Genomic DNA, 12,967 nt, shown 5'->3' on the forward strand with positions numbered 1-12,967 from the left:
CAAAGGAGCAGCTGCTGGTTTTTTGGAAGTCGCCATGTTGGTCTCCACTTTGAAAATAGTGGCCGAAACTGATTTCAAATCAAATCAAATCACTTTTATTGTCACATCACATGTGCAGGTACATTGGTACAGCACATGTGAGTGAAATTCTTGTGTGCGAGCTTCACAAGCAACAGAGTTGTGCAAAATACAATAATGTAAACAAGCAAAATACAAGAATGGCTACATCTGAAACTAATAAATATATGTACAATATATAATAGTATATGCATTTCTGGATGTGTATACTAAATATTTTTCTACGTGTGTGTGTGTGTGTGTACACATATTTTACAAATTAAATAGAGTAAACAATAGATAAAATATATAAAAATATACAGAGTTGAGACATGTGCAAAACAGTGGCATTACTGTACAGTATGGAGTGCATAATGTTGAAGTTCCAGTAGTGGAGGTGAGGTGTCTATGACGTGTTCAGCAGTCTGATAGCCTGATGGGAGAAGCTGTCTCTCAGTCTGCTGTTACGGGACCGGATGCTGCAGAACCTCCTTCCTGAGGGAAGTAGTCTGAACAGTTTATTTCACCATCCTGCCTGATTGCATTCTATGTATGCGACTCGAGACCAGCCACGTAAAATAATTTAAAGATCACAGATATCTCTAGCTAACCATTTCACATTTGTACATGTGTATTATCTCTTTTGAATTACGTCTTTCTCATCTTCCTCTTCCATTCCTGTCCCCCTCTCCTTCCTTCCACATCATCCTCTTCCTCCTCACCTCAACACTCATCTCCTGAACTGAAGTCAAGGCTCTAACAAGCAAAAATTTGCACAAATATGCTTATTTATCGGCCCAATCACTTAGTGTCAGAAGATTATACATCTGACCCTCCTGTCACCAGCTTGTCAGGTACTGTTAGGCCAAAGCAGCAACTTTTACCGACACAAAGGTTCAGGAGATCTTCAACAAATCACCTTAGTAGGATTGTGCACTTGAATTGGTTGGGGTAAGAAGACAGTAGTCATTTGACTGCAATCTGACATCTAGCAGTGGTATTTTACACACTGTATCTTTAAAATTAGGCTCTAAAATATTTGTATTTATATTCCATATAATTATTTGTCATTTAAATTGTTAAATTAAATACACTGTGCGTCACATCATAGGAGAATTCCCCTGGGATAAGCATTGGTTCCTGGTCCAGGTGTTTTCAAAGAAGGACTAAATTCCTGGGGAATTTGCCATTTTTCCAAGTACTACTAACTGCACAGGAGTACTTCTGGAGTACGTCATAGAAATCTCTTCTCTTCAAAGGTATACTACAGGACTTTATAAACACAACATTCAAACTATTGAGCATCCGCCATTGTAACAGTATATATAGTGTAAATAATGAAAGAGTGCAGTAGGTGCTCTTTAATGTTGATAGAGTAGCGCGTTTATATGTGTGTCAGTGTCAGGGAGTTGGGAGTCTGTTTTCTGGAGAGTAATTTTCTGTGTGTGCATGTGTGTGTTTGTGTAGCACGTGTGTGTTTGTGTAGCACGTGTGTGTTTGTGTAGCACGTGTGTGTTTGTGTAGCATGTGTGTGTTTGTGTAGGTGAGTATGTGTAGCCATGATGTGTATGGGCTTCAAGTGTGCATGTGGAATGTGACGACTCAGCTTTACTTCCTCTCCATTCATCTTCGTGTCTCACTGATTGATTAATTGATTCATGCCTGTGCGGATCTGGTCTGGTAAAACCAGCCGTGCACGTGTGTTAAGAAGTTGGGAGATGGTTTCTAATGTATGAGACTATAAGGGAAAAGAGCAATCGTACCGCATTGCATTACCTTCGATGAGTCATACGCTTAGAAAATGGTACTTTTGTGTGTGCATGTTAGTTTGATTCATCCACTTTATGTGTCTCCCACATGGAGATGCTGCATATTTCCTGAATACGGTATACGCTAAGGAGGTAAGATATGCAAAAAAAATAAAGTTGTTTTTGTTTTTGGTTATTATAAATGTTATGTCATCTGGTCAGTTGTGTCATTTTTAAGTTAAAGTTGCGTGTTAATACAGCTGTAAAACTAAGAAACTTGTCATAAACAAGGCATAGCAGATAGCAAACTGAAAGTAGCTGTTGCTTTATGTGTCAACACTACTGTCATATGTGGTTAGTTTTGACATTGCGTGTTGCAAATATTTTCCTTGACCACACTGGTACATTTCGGCCTTCTCATTAGGATGTCCATTCATTCTTAAATAATTTTAGGGTCCAAACAAAAGCCACAAGGAGCTTAAGAGACACGTTATACTGTTACAAAACATAATTGAATTCATAAAGAAGCTAGTCCAGCTAATACAGGAGGAGATAACATCGGAGCGGCTAATGTAAAATCTCATTTGCTGTGTTGTGATTTATTTATTTGTGTGTTAGTTTATGATTTAGCAGTCTTTAGCAGGCTTTAACCTCAATAAGTGGGTTCAACGTGTGTTAAGGTCATCTAATGCAGATCTATTAAATAAAAAAAACAAACATTATGAAACGATGCATGGACAGATTGCGAAAGGATGAATAATAATAAAGTAATAATTATTGAAACCCACAGTTCGGTTTGTGTCCTTTTTTTAACCACAGGCCTGAACATTTGATCGCAATTAGAACATGAAGCGAAAACAAACTAGAATATTCTGATGTATTCCCAATATATTTACCAGTTCTGTTACCTGAATGATCTGAAAACATTGCAACACAGCTTCACATGGCTATCACGGAAGATGTAATCACGACGAGCTCTGAGTTGTTGCATCTCTGATGTGTGCACGCGTTTCTCTGTGCGTTTGTTCGTGCTTCGATAAATTGGAAGTTTGTGCAGAAAACAACAACAACTGGGTTTTATCCTACATGCAGTGCCAGCACGTCTTATCTTATCTGGCTCTATAATTAAAAAAAAATATCTTTTGAGTCTTGTAACATACATCAAATGTTGTTTGATGTTAATTGACAAAGAACAGACAACATTCTTGGGAGTTGGGGGGCGGGGGTGGTTGCTGGACAGATGTAATTTTCATTTGCAGCAATGCACGCACAGAGTTTGAAATGTTTGTTATGAAAATCATTGACGATGGCTTAGTCTGGAAAAATGATATGCGAAAGGAGACTAAAGAGGAAGAAACTTTAAGATATCCTGCCACGTAATTTAGGTTGGTCAGGTTCTTAACTCTGTTAGATGTCTAGGTATATGGCTAAGTGTTTACAGCATGAGCATTGTGGTGTTTTTGTATGTGTGGTTGTAGTATGTGTAGCTGTCCCCAGCTGAACCCTTTCTGCTCCAGGCAGCTGGTCTGAATAAATCAATAAAGCCCGTTGAGCTGCATTGAGGCTTAGAGTACTGGTGTCAGTTTCTCCCAGAGTGCTGCCTTTACAGAGCCTGTAGAAGATCAATAGACAGACACGTAGTAGTGTGCTGCCCTTAGAAAGCAGTAGATACTCATACCTTTGAATCCATGCGCACAACTATCAACCTGCTGTGCACTTTACTGCTGGAAAACTTCATCTTTTCACTGTCTGTTATATCAAGCGTTTAACTCCCTCAAGGTTTGTTTTAGACTTTCAAGCACGCTGTTGACAACGTTTGAAATCTGAAATGGAAGAAGAAAAGGAATGTGGATTATGCCAGGCATTGTGAGGCTCAATGGCCTTCAAAATACTCTAGGTCGATTTCACCATCTTTACAATCTGTGTGCCGCTTGCTAGTGCCTGTTTTTGAGTTGTCCGTATCTTTGTCTGTAGCATGTCAGCATTTTTGTTATGAAGAAGGCATGTTGGAGTAAGAGGGAAATTCACAAAATAGATGTTTATCTATCTAAACTCTTTAACTTAACCAGTTATTAACACTGGTGCAGTTCCTATTAATACAAGTGAAAATGTCTCCTACTTATAGATGCAGATGGAACACAAATTTTCAAAGTTTCCACCGAGACCACTCTTGTTTACCGGTTATGTAATCAGATTTACTGACTGGTTTCTCTGCCAATTCAGTACAGTTGGAGTTTTCTTGGTGTCAGACTGATGCATCTTAAGGAATTTCTTGGCTTCTCATCTATGAAAAATGAAAGTGTGCTACTAAGCTTGTGGGCCAACTGCCTCCAGAAGAGCTTTTAGCCTCATTGACATAGATTCTGGGCACAGGCTTTTAAAACCTCACTAGGGTGATGAATGATATGTTTCCAAAAGGCATTCCCTCATTTGGTGTTCTGATGCAAAGAGTGCTTTCTAGTATTGCAGTCAGAAATCTTCTTTAGTTGAGGTCAGGTTACGAAATGTTGATTGCGCAGTGCAAAGCATTTAATTCACATAATTTTAATCCACGAAACCATCAGTCATTGTGTTTCTTAATATTTTTTCCATTATTTGGTTCCGATTTAGGCTCGTTGTCTAAATGATCCATTTAAAACAATTACTTGGATATATTTCCTGATAATCTGCTGTAGCTGAAGTCCCACGTCACTGTTGTACAAATTATTCATACATAAAGTAACACCGATTCTTGTAGTTGAGTAGCACAGGGTGAGGACACTGACTGGTTCAAGGGCCCAAAATAAAGCACAGGACACTCGAATGATTAAATTAGTTTAACAGAATGATTTTTATGGTGATAAGAAGCTTAATAACAAGTTTTGGTGAAACTGCAACTCACATCTGTTGGTTCGAATCTCTAAATAGAGAATTTTTGCATCTTACAGTGGATTAAAACCCTATAAAGCTATTATACATCTAATAATAAAATTAGTTCAGCCAATACCGTTATCAGTTGGAAGTTTTCTTAGACTTTTATCGAAAGCAACAGGTTAGAAAAAGAAATTGATACCTAGGTATTAGTGTCAGTTGTACCAATACAGTATCTGTTACGGCCCCAGCTGGGCCTGCTGTGATTTTGACTCTGCGTGGGTGTGTCCACCGTCTCTCCCACCTTAGGTGCCACGCTTTTGTGCAGCTGACTCTACTCAGAAATTAGGCCAGAGTACTTAAGGCCAGAGAAAGGCGAGCTCTAGTACCAGAGAGTTTGTGCAGCTTGTGAACTGTGTGTGTGCGGCTTTTGTTTGCTGGCCAACTTCTGGGTTTCGTTTTTTTAAGAGTACTGGCTATCAGCTTGTCCGTCTCTTTCATTTTAATTATTTATAAATAAAAAACTTGAATAATTTAGCTTTACTTTACACCATCCCTTGGACTTTTTAGAGGAACGTAAAAATTTCGTATCCACATTTCGCTCCATTAGACTAATTTAATAAAAGTACAAAAACTGGAGAGAGTTGAGTTAACTCCCTGCAGGAGGACTGAAAGGGATGGAAATGTGTGTGTGTGTGTGTGTGTGTGTGTGTGTGTGTGTGTGTGTGCGTGCGTGTGTGTGTGTGTGTGTGTGTGTGTTTGATAATCTTCTGTAGCACACAGACCAACTTACAAACACTCCCACTCAGCATCAGACTGACGCACGAGCTTTCACATATAAACTGGATGCTCATCAGTCACACATATCAGACTGACACATGGTTGCATATCTTCCTCTTTTTTCAGTTAAATGAAAACAGTACATTGGCATGCAGACAGATCACGAGGAATTTCATAGAACGAGCACTCAGATCTTTATTTCAGAACTCTTGAATTATGCTTTCATTCCTCCCAAGTAGAGTAATTGACTGTACAATAGAGTATCTGTCAGAAATGTGATTTCTTAGGGCTGTACAGATTCTCCAGATCCACAGCTTGGTTCGTAGCTCAATTCTTAGGCCAGAATTACAGTTCATACCTCAGTTTTGTTTGTTTTGTTTTTTCAAGAACAAAACAGAAAAAAATCTAACATCTATTTTTATGACAGGGATTCATTACTTCATTACTGTGATGTATCCAGTTCAGTCTTCACCTGAAATGACTTTTGGAAACATTAAATCTTTACTACATGTGTATGAAGCATGCAAGCAAGTGTTTGCACATAGCACATGCATGAAGCTGCAGGGACCACAGAACCCCTGAAAAGGTCTCATACATAGCTGAGCTAGGCATGCGCTGATAATAATGTGTATTTGTCCTAAGAGCTCTTATCTTGCATACCTGGAATAGCACTTATGTAGAATAAATGATAGTTTATTGAAAACATATCTTTTTGCAGGCCATCAAGTTCAATTTTACTAGTAAATAGTTCACATTTTAATGATAGTAACTTCATCAGTCAGTTTACAGTAGAGAGCACACGACCTGTTATAGACCATGTCACTGTAACCCTTTAGATGCTCTTCCAGTCACCCCCCCTTGCTAATATGGTTAGCGTCTTTAGCTGTTTGAACAATGAGGCCAGTTAGCCAGGTTACTGTATGTTTGGACATGCTGATAGTAGCTGGCTATGGGCCATCTCTCTAATCCACTGTTTGTATATTTCCTTGTTGGCTCTTCAGCGAGGTGAATAGGCCTGAGCCGTGGGCTGATATGCAAACACAGTTTGTGAAACACCCAATATTGCATTACCGTTGGCTTGTCAGCATTTGTGTAAATCCACTAAGCATGGATCATGTGTGCTTGAAGAGTGTGTGTCTACACCTAGCCATGATTTTTACAAGTATAAAATTTCCTCCTCAAATGCCATTAATGGCTAACGGTCAGCGTTGTGCTGATCGGGGAAGGGAGGGTGTGTCCTTAGCGCTTCCTTGTTGTACCCACACACCTAAAACAGCTACAAATGACTTTTTTTCTGCCCTTTCATTATTAAATTAGTTTATTGACAAATCAGTTACAGACCTGCCTGAATCATCAGATTTTTGGTTACATCTAACAGTGGTTAACATTTAAAACCCAGGTGGATCATCTCAGTACATACCACTATAAAAATGACTTATGTCAGCAGTTCATATTCATATTCCTGAACATGACCATCTGTTTGTTCATAATGGCGAAAGAAATTTGCCCAGAGTCCATATTTTCAACATAATCCAGTCCTTTTTTTATCAGCAACATGTGCAGTGGTGCCTCTCAGGGAAATAGACCCTAATTTAAAAGTTACTACACCATTTTAGTTGATTTTTTATATGTAAGTAAGAAAATTTGCTTTCTTTGGGAATTCAGAGGCACATGATGACTGGTCTTTACAAATTCTCGAGTAATAATTTAGCAATTGCAAGCCACTGCTGTTAGGATTGTGTTAAGTGACACCGCTTTGAAGAAATTATCATCGGTTGTGCTCTGCAATTCACTTCTTTTTAATCTCACTCAACCAGTAAAGTGAAAGTTATGCTACTCTCCTCTAAACTGCATTGCTTTTTGTTCTCTTGTTAGAACTGAAAACCTACCTGATATCAGGGAGGAAGCCGGATCATGATGTGCAGTGTGGCTGTTCTCAGATGGCACTGCCAGGCGAGGATTTTGAAGGAGTCAGCCGCTCCTCCTGTCCTCCGACCCACACACCAGACCTCATCCCTGGAGGGGCGAAAGCCGCTGAGCCTCTGCTGCCACACCAACCACCTGACCGGATTGGGGTAAGAGGACAACCACATATGAGGAACTCAAACTGGCATTGATGCTTGTTGTCCTTCTGATGAATGCCTCACTTAAAGCAGTGGCTCTTATACTTGTCATATCAAGAAATGGAGAATACTTCTCACTCTGCATTGTTTTAATCAGGCATTAACAATAAAAAGGATTCCCTTGGTCAAATCCTTTTTTTTCCAGCTCTGTGCCCCAGCAGTCAGAATCACTTGTCTATAGTAACATACAAAACTGAAGTACAGGCTGGGCCATTTATATGGATACACCATAATAATATGGGCATGGTTGGTGATATTAAAGTCCTGTTTGTGGCACATTAGTATATGTGAGGGGCAAACTCCTCAAGATGGGTGGTGACCATGGTGGCCATTTAGAAGTCGGCCATCTTGGATACAACTTTTGTTTTTTCAATAGGAAGAGGGTCATGTGACACATCAAACTTATTGGTAATGTCACAAGAAAAACAATGGTGTGCTTGGTTTCAACGTAACTTTATTCTTTCATGAGTTATTTACAAGTTTCTGACCACTCATAAAATGTGTTCAGCGTGCTGCCCATTGTGTTGGATTGTCAATGCAACCCTCTTCTCCCACTCTTCACACACTGATAGCAACACCGCAGGAGAAATGCCAGCACAGGCATCCAGTATCCGTAGTTTCAGGTGCTGCACATCTCGTATCTTCACACCATAGACAATGGCCTTCAGATGACCCCAAAGATAAAAGTCTAAGGGGGTCAGATCGGGAGACCTTGGGGGCTTTTCAACTGGCCCACGACGACCAATCCACTTTCCAGGAAACTGTTCATCTAGGAATGCTCGGACCTGGCACCCATAATGTGGTGGTGCACCATCTTGCTGGAAAAGCTCAGGGAACGTGCCAGCTTCAGTACATAAAGAGGGAAACACATCATCATGTAGCAATTTCAAATATCCAGTGACCTTGAGGTTTCCATTGATGAAGAATGGACCCACTATCGTTGTACCCCATATACCACACCAAACCATCACTTTTGTTGCTCCAACAGTCTTGGAGGGATCCATCCAATGTGGGTTAGTGTCAGACCAATAGCGGTGGTTTTGTTTGTTAACTTCACCATTCACATAAAAGTTTGCCTCATCACTGAACAAAATCTTCTGCATGAACTGAGGGTCCTGCTCCAATTTTTGTTTTGCCCATTCTGCAAATTCTGTGCGCCGATCTGGGTCATCCTCGTTGAGATGCTGCAGTAGCTGGAGTTTGTAAGGGTGCCATTTGTGAGTAGCTAATATTGGCAGAAGGGATGTTCGACTAATGCCACTCTCCAGTGACATCCCATATGGAAAAGATATATATAAATCTTATAAAGTTTGCATCTGTCTTGTGTGAAACTTGTATGGAAAGCATACAAGAGTGAAAACAGATATAAGATCCCTTGAAAAATTATATAAATGAAACTTGTATGGTTTGGATACTTACTAAAACAATATATGAAAGTAATGAGAAAGTGGCCACTTTCATGAGTAAATCATGTAAGTTTTTACTATTTCTTTTCCATATGGGATGCGGCGAGTGCTATGCTGTGGGCTCTTGTTGAATGAAGCTAGGACAGCCACTGATGTTTCTTCATTAGTGACAGTTTTCTTGCATCCACATTTTGGCAAATCCAACACTGAACCAGTTTCACGAAACTTAGCAAGCAGTTTGCTAACTGTAGCATGGGAGATGGATGGTCTCGTAGGGTGTCTTGCATTGAAATCTGCTGCAATGACCTGGTTACTGCGTTCACCAGATATCAACACAATTTCGGTCCGCTCCTCACGTGTTAACCTCTTCGACATGTCAATGGCTGTGAACAAAGAGAAACTTGTAAATAACTCAGGAAAGAATAAAGTTACGTTGAAACCAAGCACACCATTGTTTTTCTTGTGACATTACCAGTAAGTGTGATGTGTCACATGACCTCTTCCTATTGAAAAAATAAAAGTTGTATCTAAGATGGCCGACTTCTAAATGGCCACCATGGTCACCACCCATCTCGAGGAGTTTCCCCCTCACATATACTAATGTGCCACAAACAGGACTTTAATATCACCAACCATTCCCATGTTATTACGATGTATCCATATAAATGGCCGACCCTGTACTTTTGGTGCATTATTGAACCAGTCAGTGATGAAGGGAAGCTCATTTTGAACAGGGGCGATCGTGGCTCAAGAGTTGGGAGTTTGCCTTGTAATCGGAAGGTTGCTGGTTCGAGCCCCGGCTTGGACAGTCTCGGTCGTTGTGTCCTTGGGCAAGACACTTCACCCGTTGCCTACTGGTGGTGGTCAGAGGGCCCGGTGGTGCCAGCGTCCAGCAGCCTCGCCTCTGTCAGTGCGCCCCAGGGTGGCTGTGGCTACAATGTAGCTTGCCATCACCAGTGTGTGAATGGGTGGATGACTGGATGTGTAAAGCGCTTTGGGGTCCTTAGGGACTAGTAAAGCGCTATACAAATACAGGCCATTTACCATTGTGTGACTCACACAGAGTTATTTTGTCTCGTATTCATTGCTAAGTCTTAATTATTAGGGGGATTTATTATAAAACTGAAACACTCCAGCTCATCATTTCACTTTTACTTAAACTTAAAACATACCAGTGCGCACAGCTCCATCATATATAATCTGATGCTGTTATTGCACAAGCCGCTTCTGTATGATATGTTTAATTTGTCAAAATCTCCCCCTGCTGTCTTTTTCTCTCTCCAGCCTCCCTGTGTGTTTCATAACACGGTCCTGTCTTCAGTGGCAGAGCAGGGTGATGATGTGGCTGTGCTGAATGGCTGCCAGGAAGAGCACAAGACTAGCAGTGCCAAGGTACAACACGCACACACGAGCAACGACAGCATCGGTGCACTTGTCAAGCACTCGATTAAGCATTTGTCTCTAAAGCTACTTGACAGTCATGCCCCGTGCTTATCGCTTTTTGTGTCCTTTCTTCTTTTTCACCTCCGTCGTCTCTCCTCTGACTCTGGTCCCTCTGTCTTTGTCATCGCCTTTATCTCATCTACTCATCACAGTTTATCCCAGGTCACAGCCCCAGGGCAGTCAACGGCCTGCTGAGTCCACCGCTGGAGGAACCAGTGCGGGCCAGTCAGAGTTCTCTATGTGACATGGGAACTGGCACCAGTCTCGGCATGGCTGGGGGCACGGGGGCAGCAGGTACAGGCATGGATCACTCTGCCTTGATACAGTTGCGTGCCAAGAACTACAGACAGAAGAGCGACGCCCATTTCGTGGATGTTATAGGGGAGGACAGGTGAGCAAAGTGGTTAAAGGTGGAATTTATGATCTGATAAGGGTGACTAATTATGCACCCTTATCACTTTGGCATTGAATATGATGCCATGTTTTCATAATTTTCTAAAGGTTTATTAAAAATAAACCTTTGTACTGAGGGCTCGCCTCGCCAGATCACAGAGATAAACGCATAAACTCCACACACAGAGTTCTCAGGATGCTCTTAAAGATGAAATGCAAACATCGTATGATTACTTGAGGACTCAAGGGTTTAATGCTAATGTCGGAGCAGTTGTTTCAGACTTACAGTTTGTTTGTTTTGTCCTGAATCACCAGATGAGTTGTTACAGTTGTTGCATTTTTTTCACACAATAAAATAATAAGTGAACCATTTGACTTTTTCTGACCTTTTGTCGTATTTTTTTTCCTTACTCTGATCTCCAGTCTAATGAAGGATTACTTTTTCAAACCACCCATCAATAAGATCAGTCTTAACTTTCTAAAGAGCCCTCTGGAAAAAGCCTATCGGAGCAGCTACAAGGAAGAGGTACACACAAGTACACAAACACATTTTTCTACTCAACTGTTTGATGATCCTACCAGCGATTGTGATTTTGACACTCTTCGCTGATTAACTTGAGGCTTAACTAAAAATAGCACTCAGCAGAAGAGAGGGCTTCCTACGTGGATAAGAAAAAAAGAACCACCCAAAAACCTGAACTGTTAAAAAGCAGAAGGCAATAAGGAGACGAATGACAAACAGTAGTGTCCTAATGCATCTTTTGAATCTGAGGCAGAGCGTTTGATTCTCTCTGTGTCACTGCGTGCTTGTCTCTTTGACCGATGGGGTGGAGTTGTTGTAAGTTTTTCCTTGTACCCCTCTTGTTTCCGAAATTTTATACCACATGCTCTCTCACACAGGCACACACACACAGGACCAGTTCCAGTTGGCCTGCATTGACCTCAAAGTCTTGTAGCCACCTGGTGTTAAACCAGTGTTACTACAAAAAAACAAAAACCCCACAACACTAGGATCACTTCACGCAAAATGTCTACAGTATGTGATCATAAGAGTTTGCATATGACTATGACTTTTGGGTTTAGCTGTGAAAATATATTCAGTATGTAAACATTTATATAATATTTATTATTTGCTAAAGCAGCACAAGTTTTAGTTTGTGCATTCGTGTCTAGAAAGAATTGTTAAACGATTGGAAGAATTCAGGGGATTTTTGCATTTGTAAAAAAGCTTCTATTTGTCGCTTTTACTGTCGTTTTGCACCCCCCCTTTAAGGACGAAAATAGGATTTAGTTGGGGGGTTTTAACACCCACTGAAGAAGTGTGATTAATTTAAAAATAATCTGGCAGTTTACAGAAGGCAGTAACATTTTTTTAAGTTAAATCAGATAAGGAAACCACGTAAAAACAACGCAGATCTGGATACGACTGCTAAAAAAAGGTAAAATAAATATTTTGGAGGTTTCATTGTGTCTGTACTTTGTTTTGCATTTATATTTACACATTTTAGACCTGATTGTAAAACATCCATACATTTATGTGTGCATTGCAAGGTGTGGGTGTAGTTTCTGTAAAAATGAGCAATTGCAATTACTCTTCCCATTTAGGTCAGAAACATGGTTCCGGTGCAGACGTTTGCAAGCACTACCTTCAGCTCCTTATTGGATGTCCTCCTCAGCTGTTTTGTCTTCCTGGCCCTCACCCTGGCCTGCTTTCTTCCACCTCTCATGAGCTCATCCACTCTGGCTACCGCTGCCCTGGCCTTGGCTCCCCTGGCTGGTCTGTTTGAGCTGGCCTCCTTGGTGCTCTCCATACGGTGAGGATGTTTAGGCAGCTGATGCAGATGGAGAGTGTTTGTGGGTGTTAGTGAGTGTGCACACATGTTGTATATCAAAAATGTTTTGACCGATATGACAATAAAAACATTTGTATAACATATTTTATAACGTAACACATTCATTGTCTCAACATTTGACCTTTTTACAAAACAATGACAAGGCCTCAGTGTTTTCCCCAGATTTTATTTTTCCTGGCGGGATAGCGAAATCGCTCAAGTGTTATTTATACCGTTGCTCTCGGTGCGGTTCCAGCTGGGCGTAAGAATACGCAATTGTTTGTTTTCAAGTCGAGTGCTGTCACAGTCGAATAAAAATCTGTATCTCTTGGGCT

The 12,967-nt window shown here is 40.7% G+C and overlaps 1 protein-coding gene across 2 annotated transcripts in view; it reads left to right on the forward strand.

Annotated features, from left to right (window-relative positions):
* Nucleotides 1-12,967, forward strand: part of LOC113023877 (adenylate cyclase 9) — a 49,759-nt gene that overhangs the window by 20,185 nt on the left and 16,607 nt on the right. For both annotated transcript variants that reach the window (XM_026170301.1, XM_026170302.1), the window contains exons 2-6: nt 7,311-7,510; nt 10,249-10,356; nt 10,560-10,798; nt 11,224-11,326; nt 12,406-12,614. In XM_026170301.1, coding sequence (XP_026026086.1) covers nt 7,311-7,510; nt 10,249-10,356; nt 10,560-10,798; nt 11,224-11,326; nt 12,406-12,614 — 859 coding nt within the window. The remainder of the gene's footprint in view (nt 1-7,310; nt 7,511-10,248; nt 10,357-10,559; nt 10,799-11,223; nt 11,327-12,405; nt 12,615-12,967) is intronic.

The sequence above is a fragment of the Astatotilapia calliptera genome, chromosome 6 (assembly GCF_900246225.1).
Source record: "Astatotilapia calliptera chromosome 6, fAstCal1.2, whole genome shotgun sequence".
NCBI lineage: Eukaryota > Metazoa > Chordata > Actinopteri > Cichliformes > Cichlidae > Astatotilapia > Astatotilapia calliptera.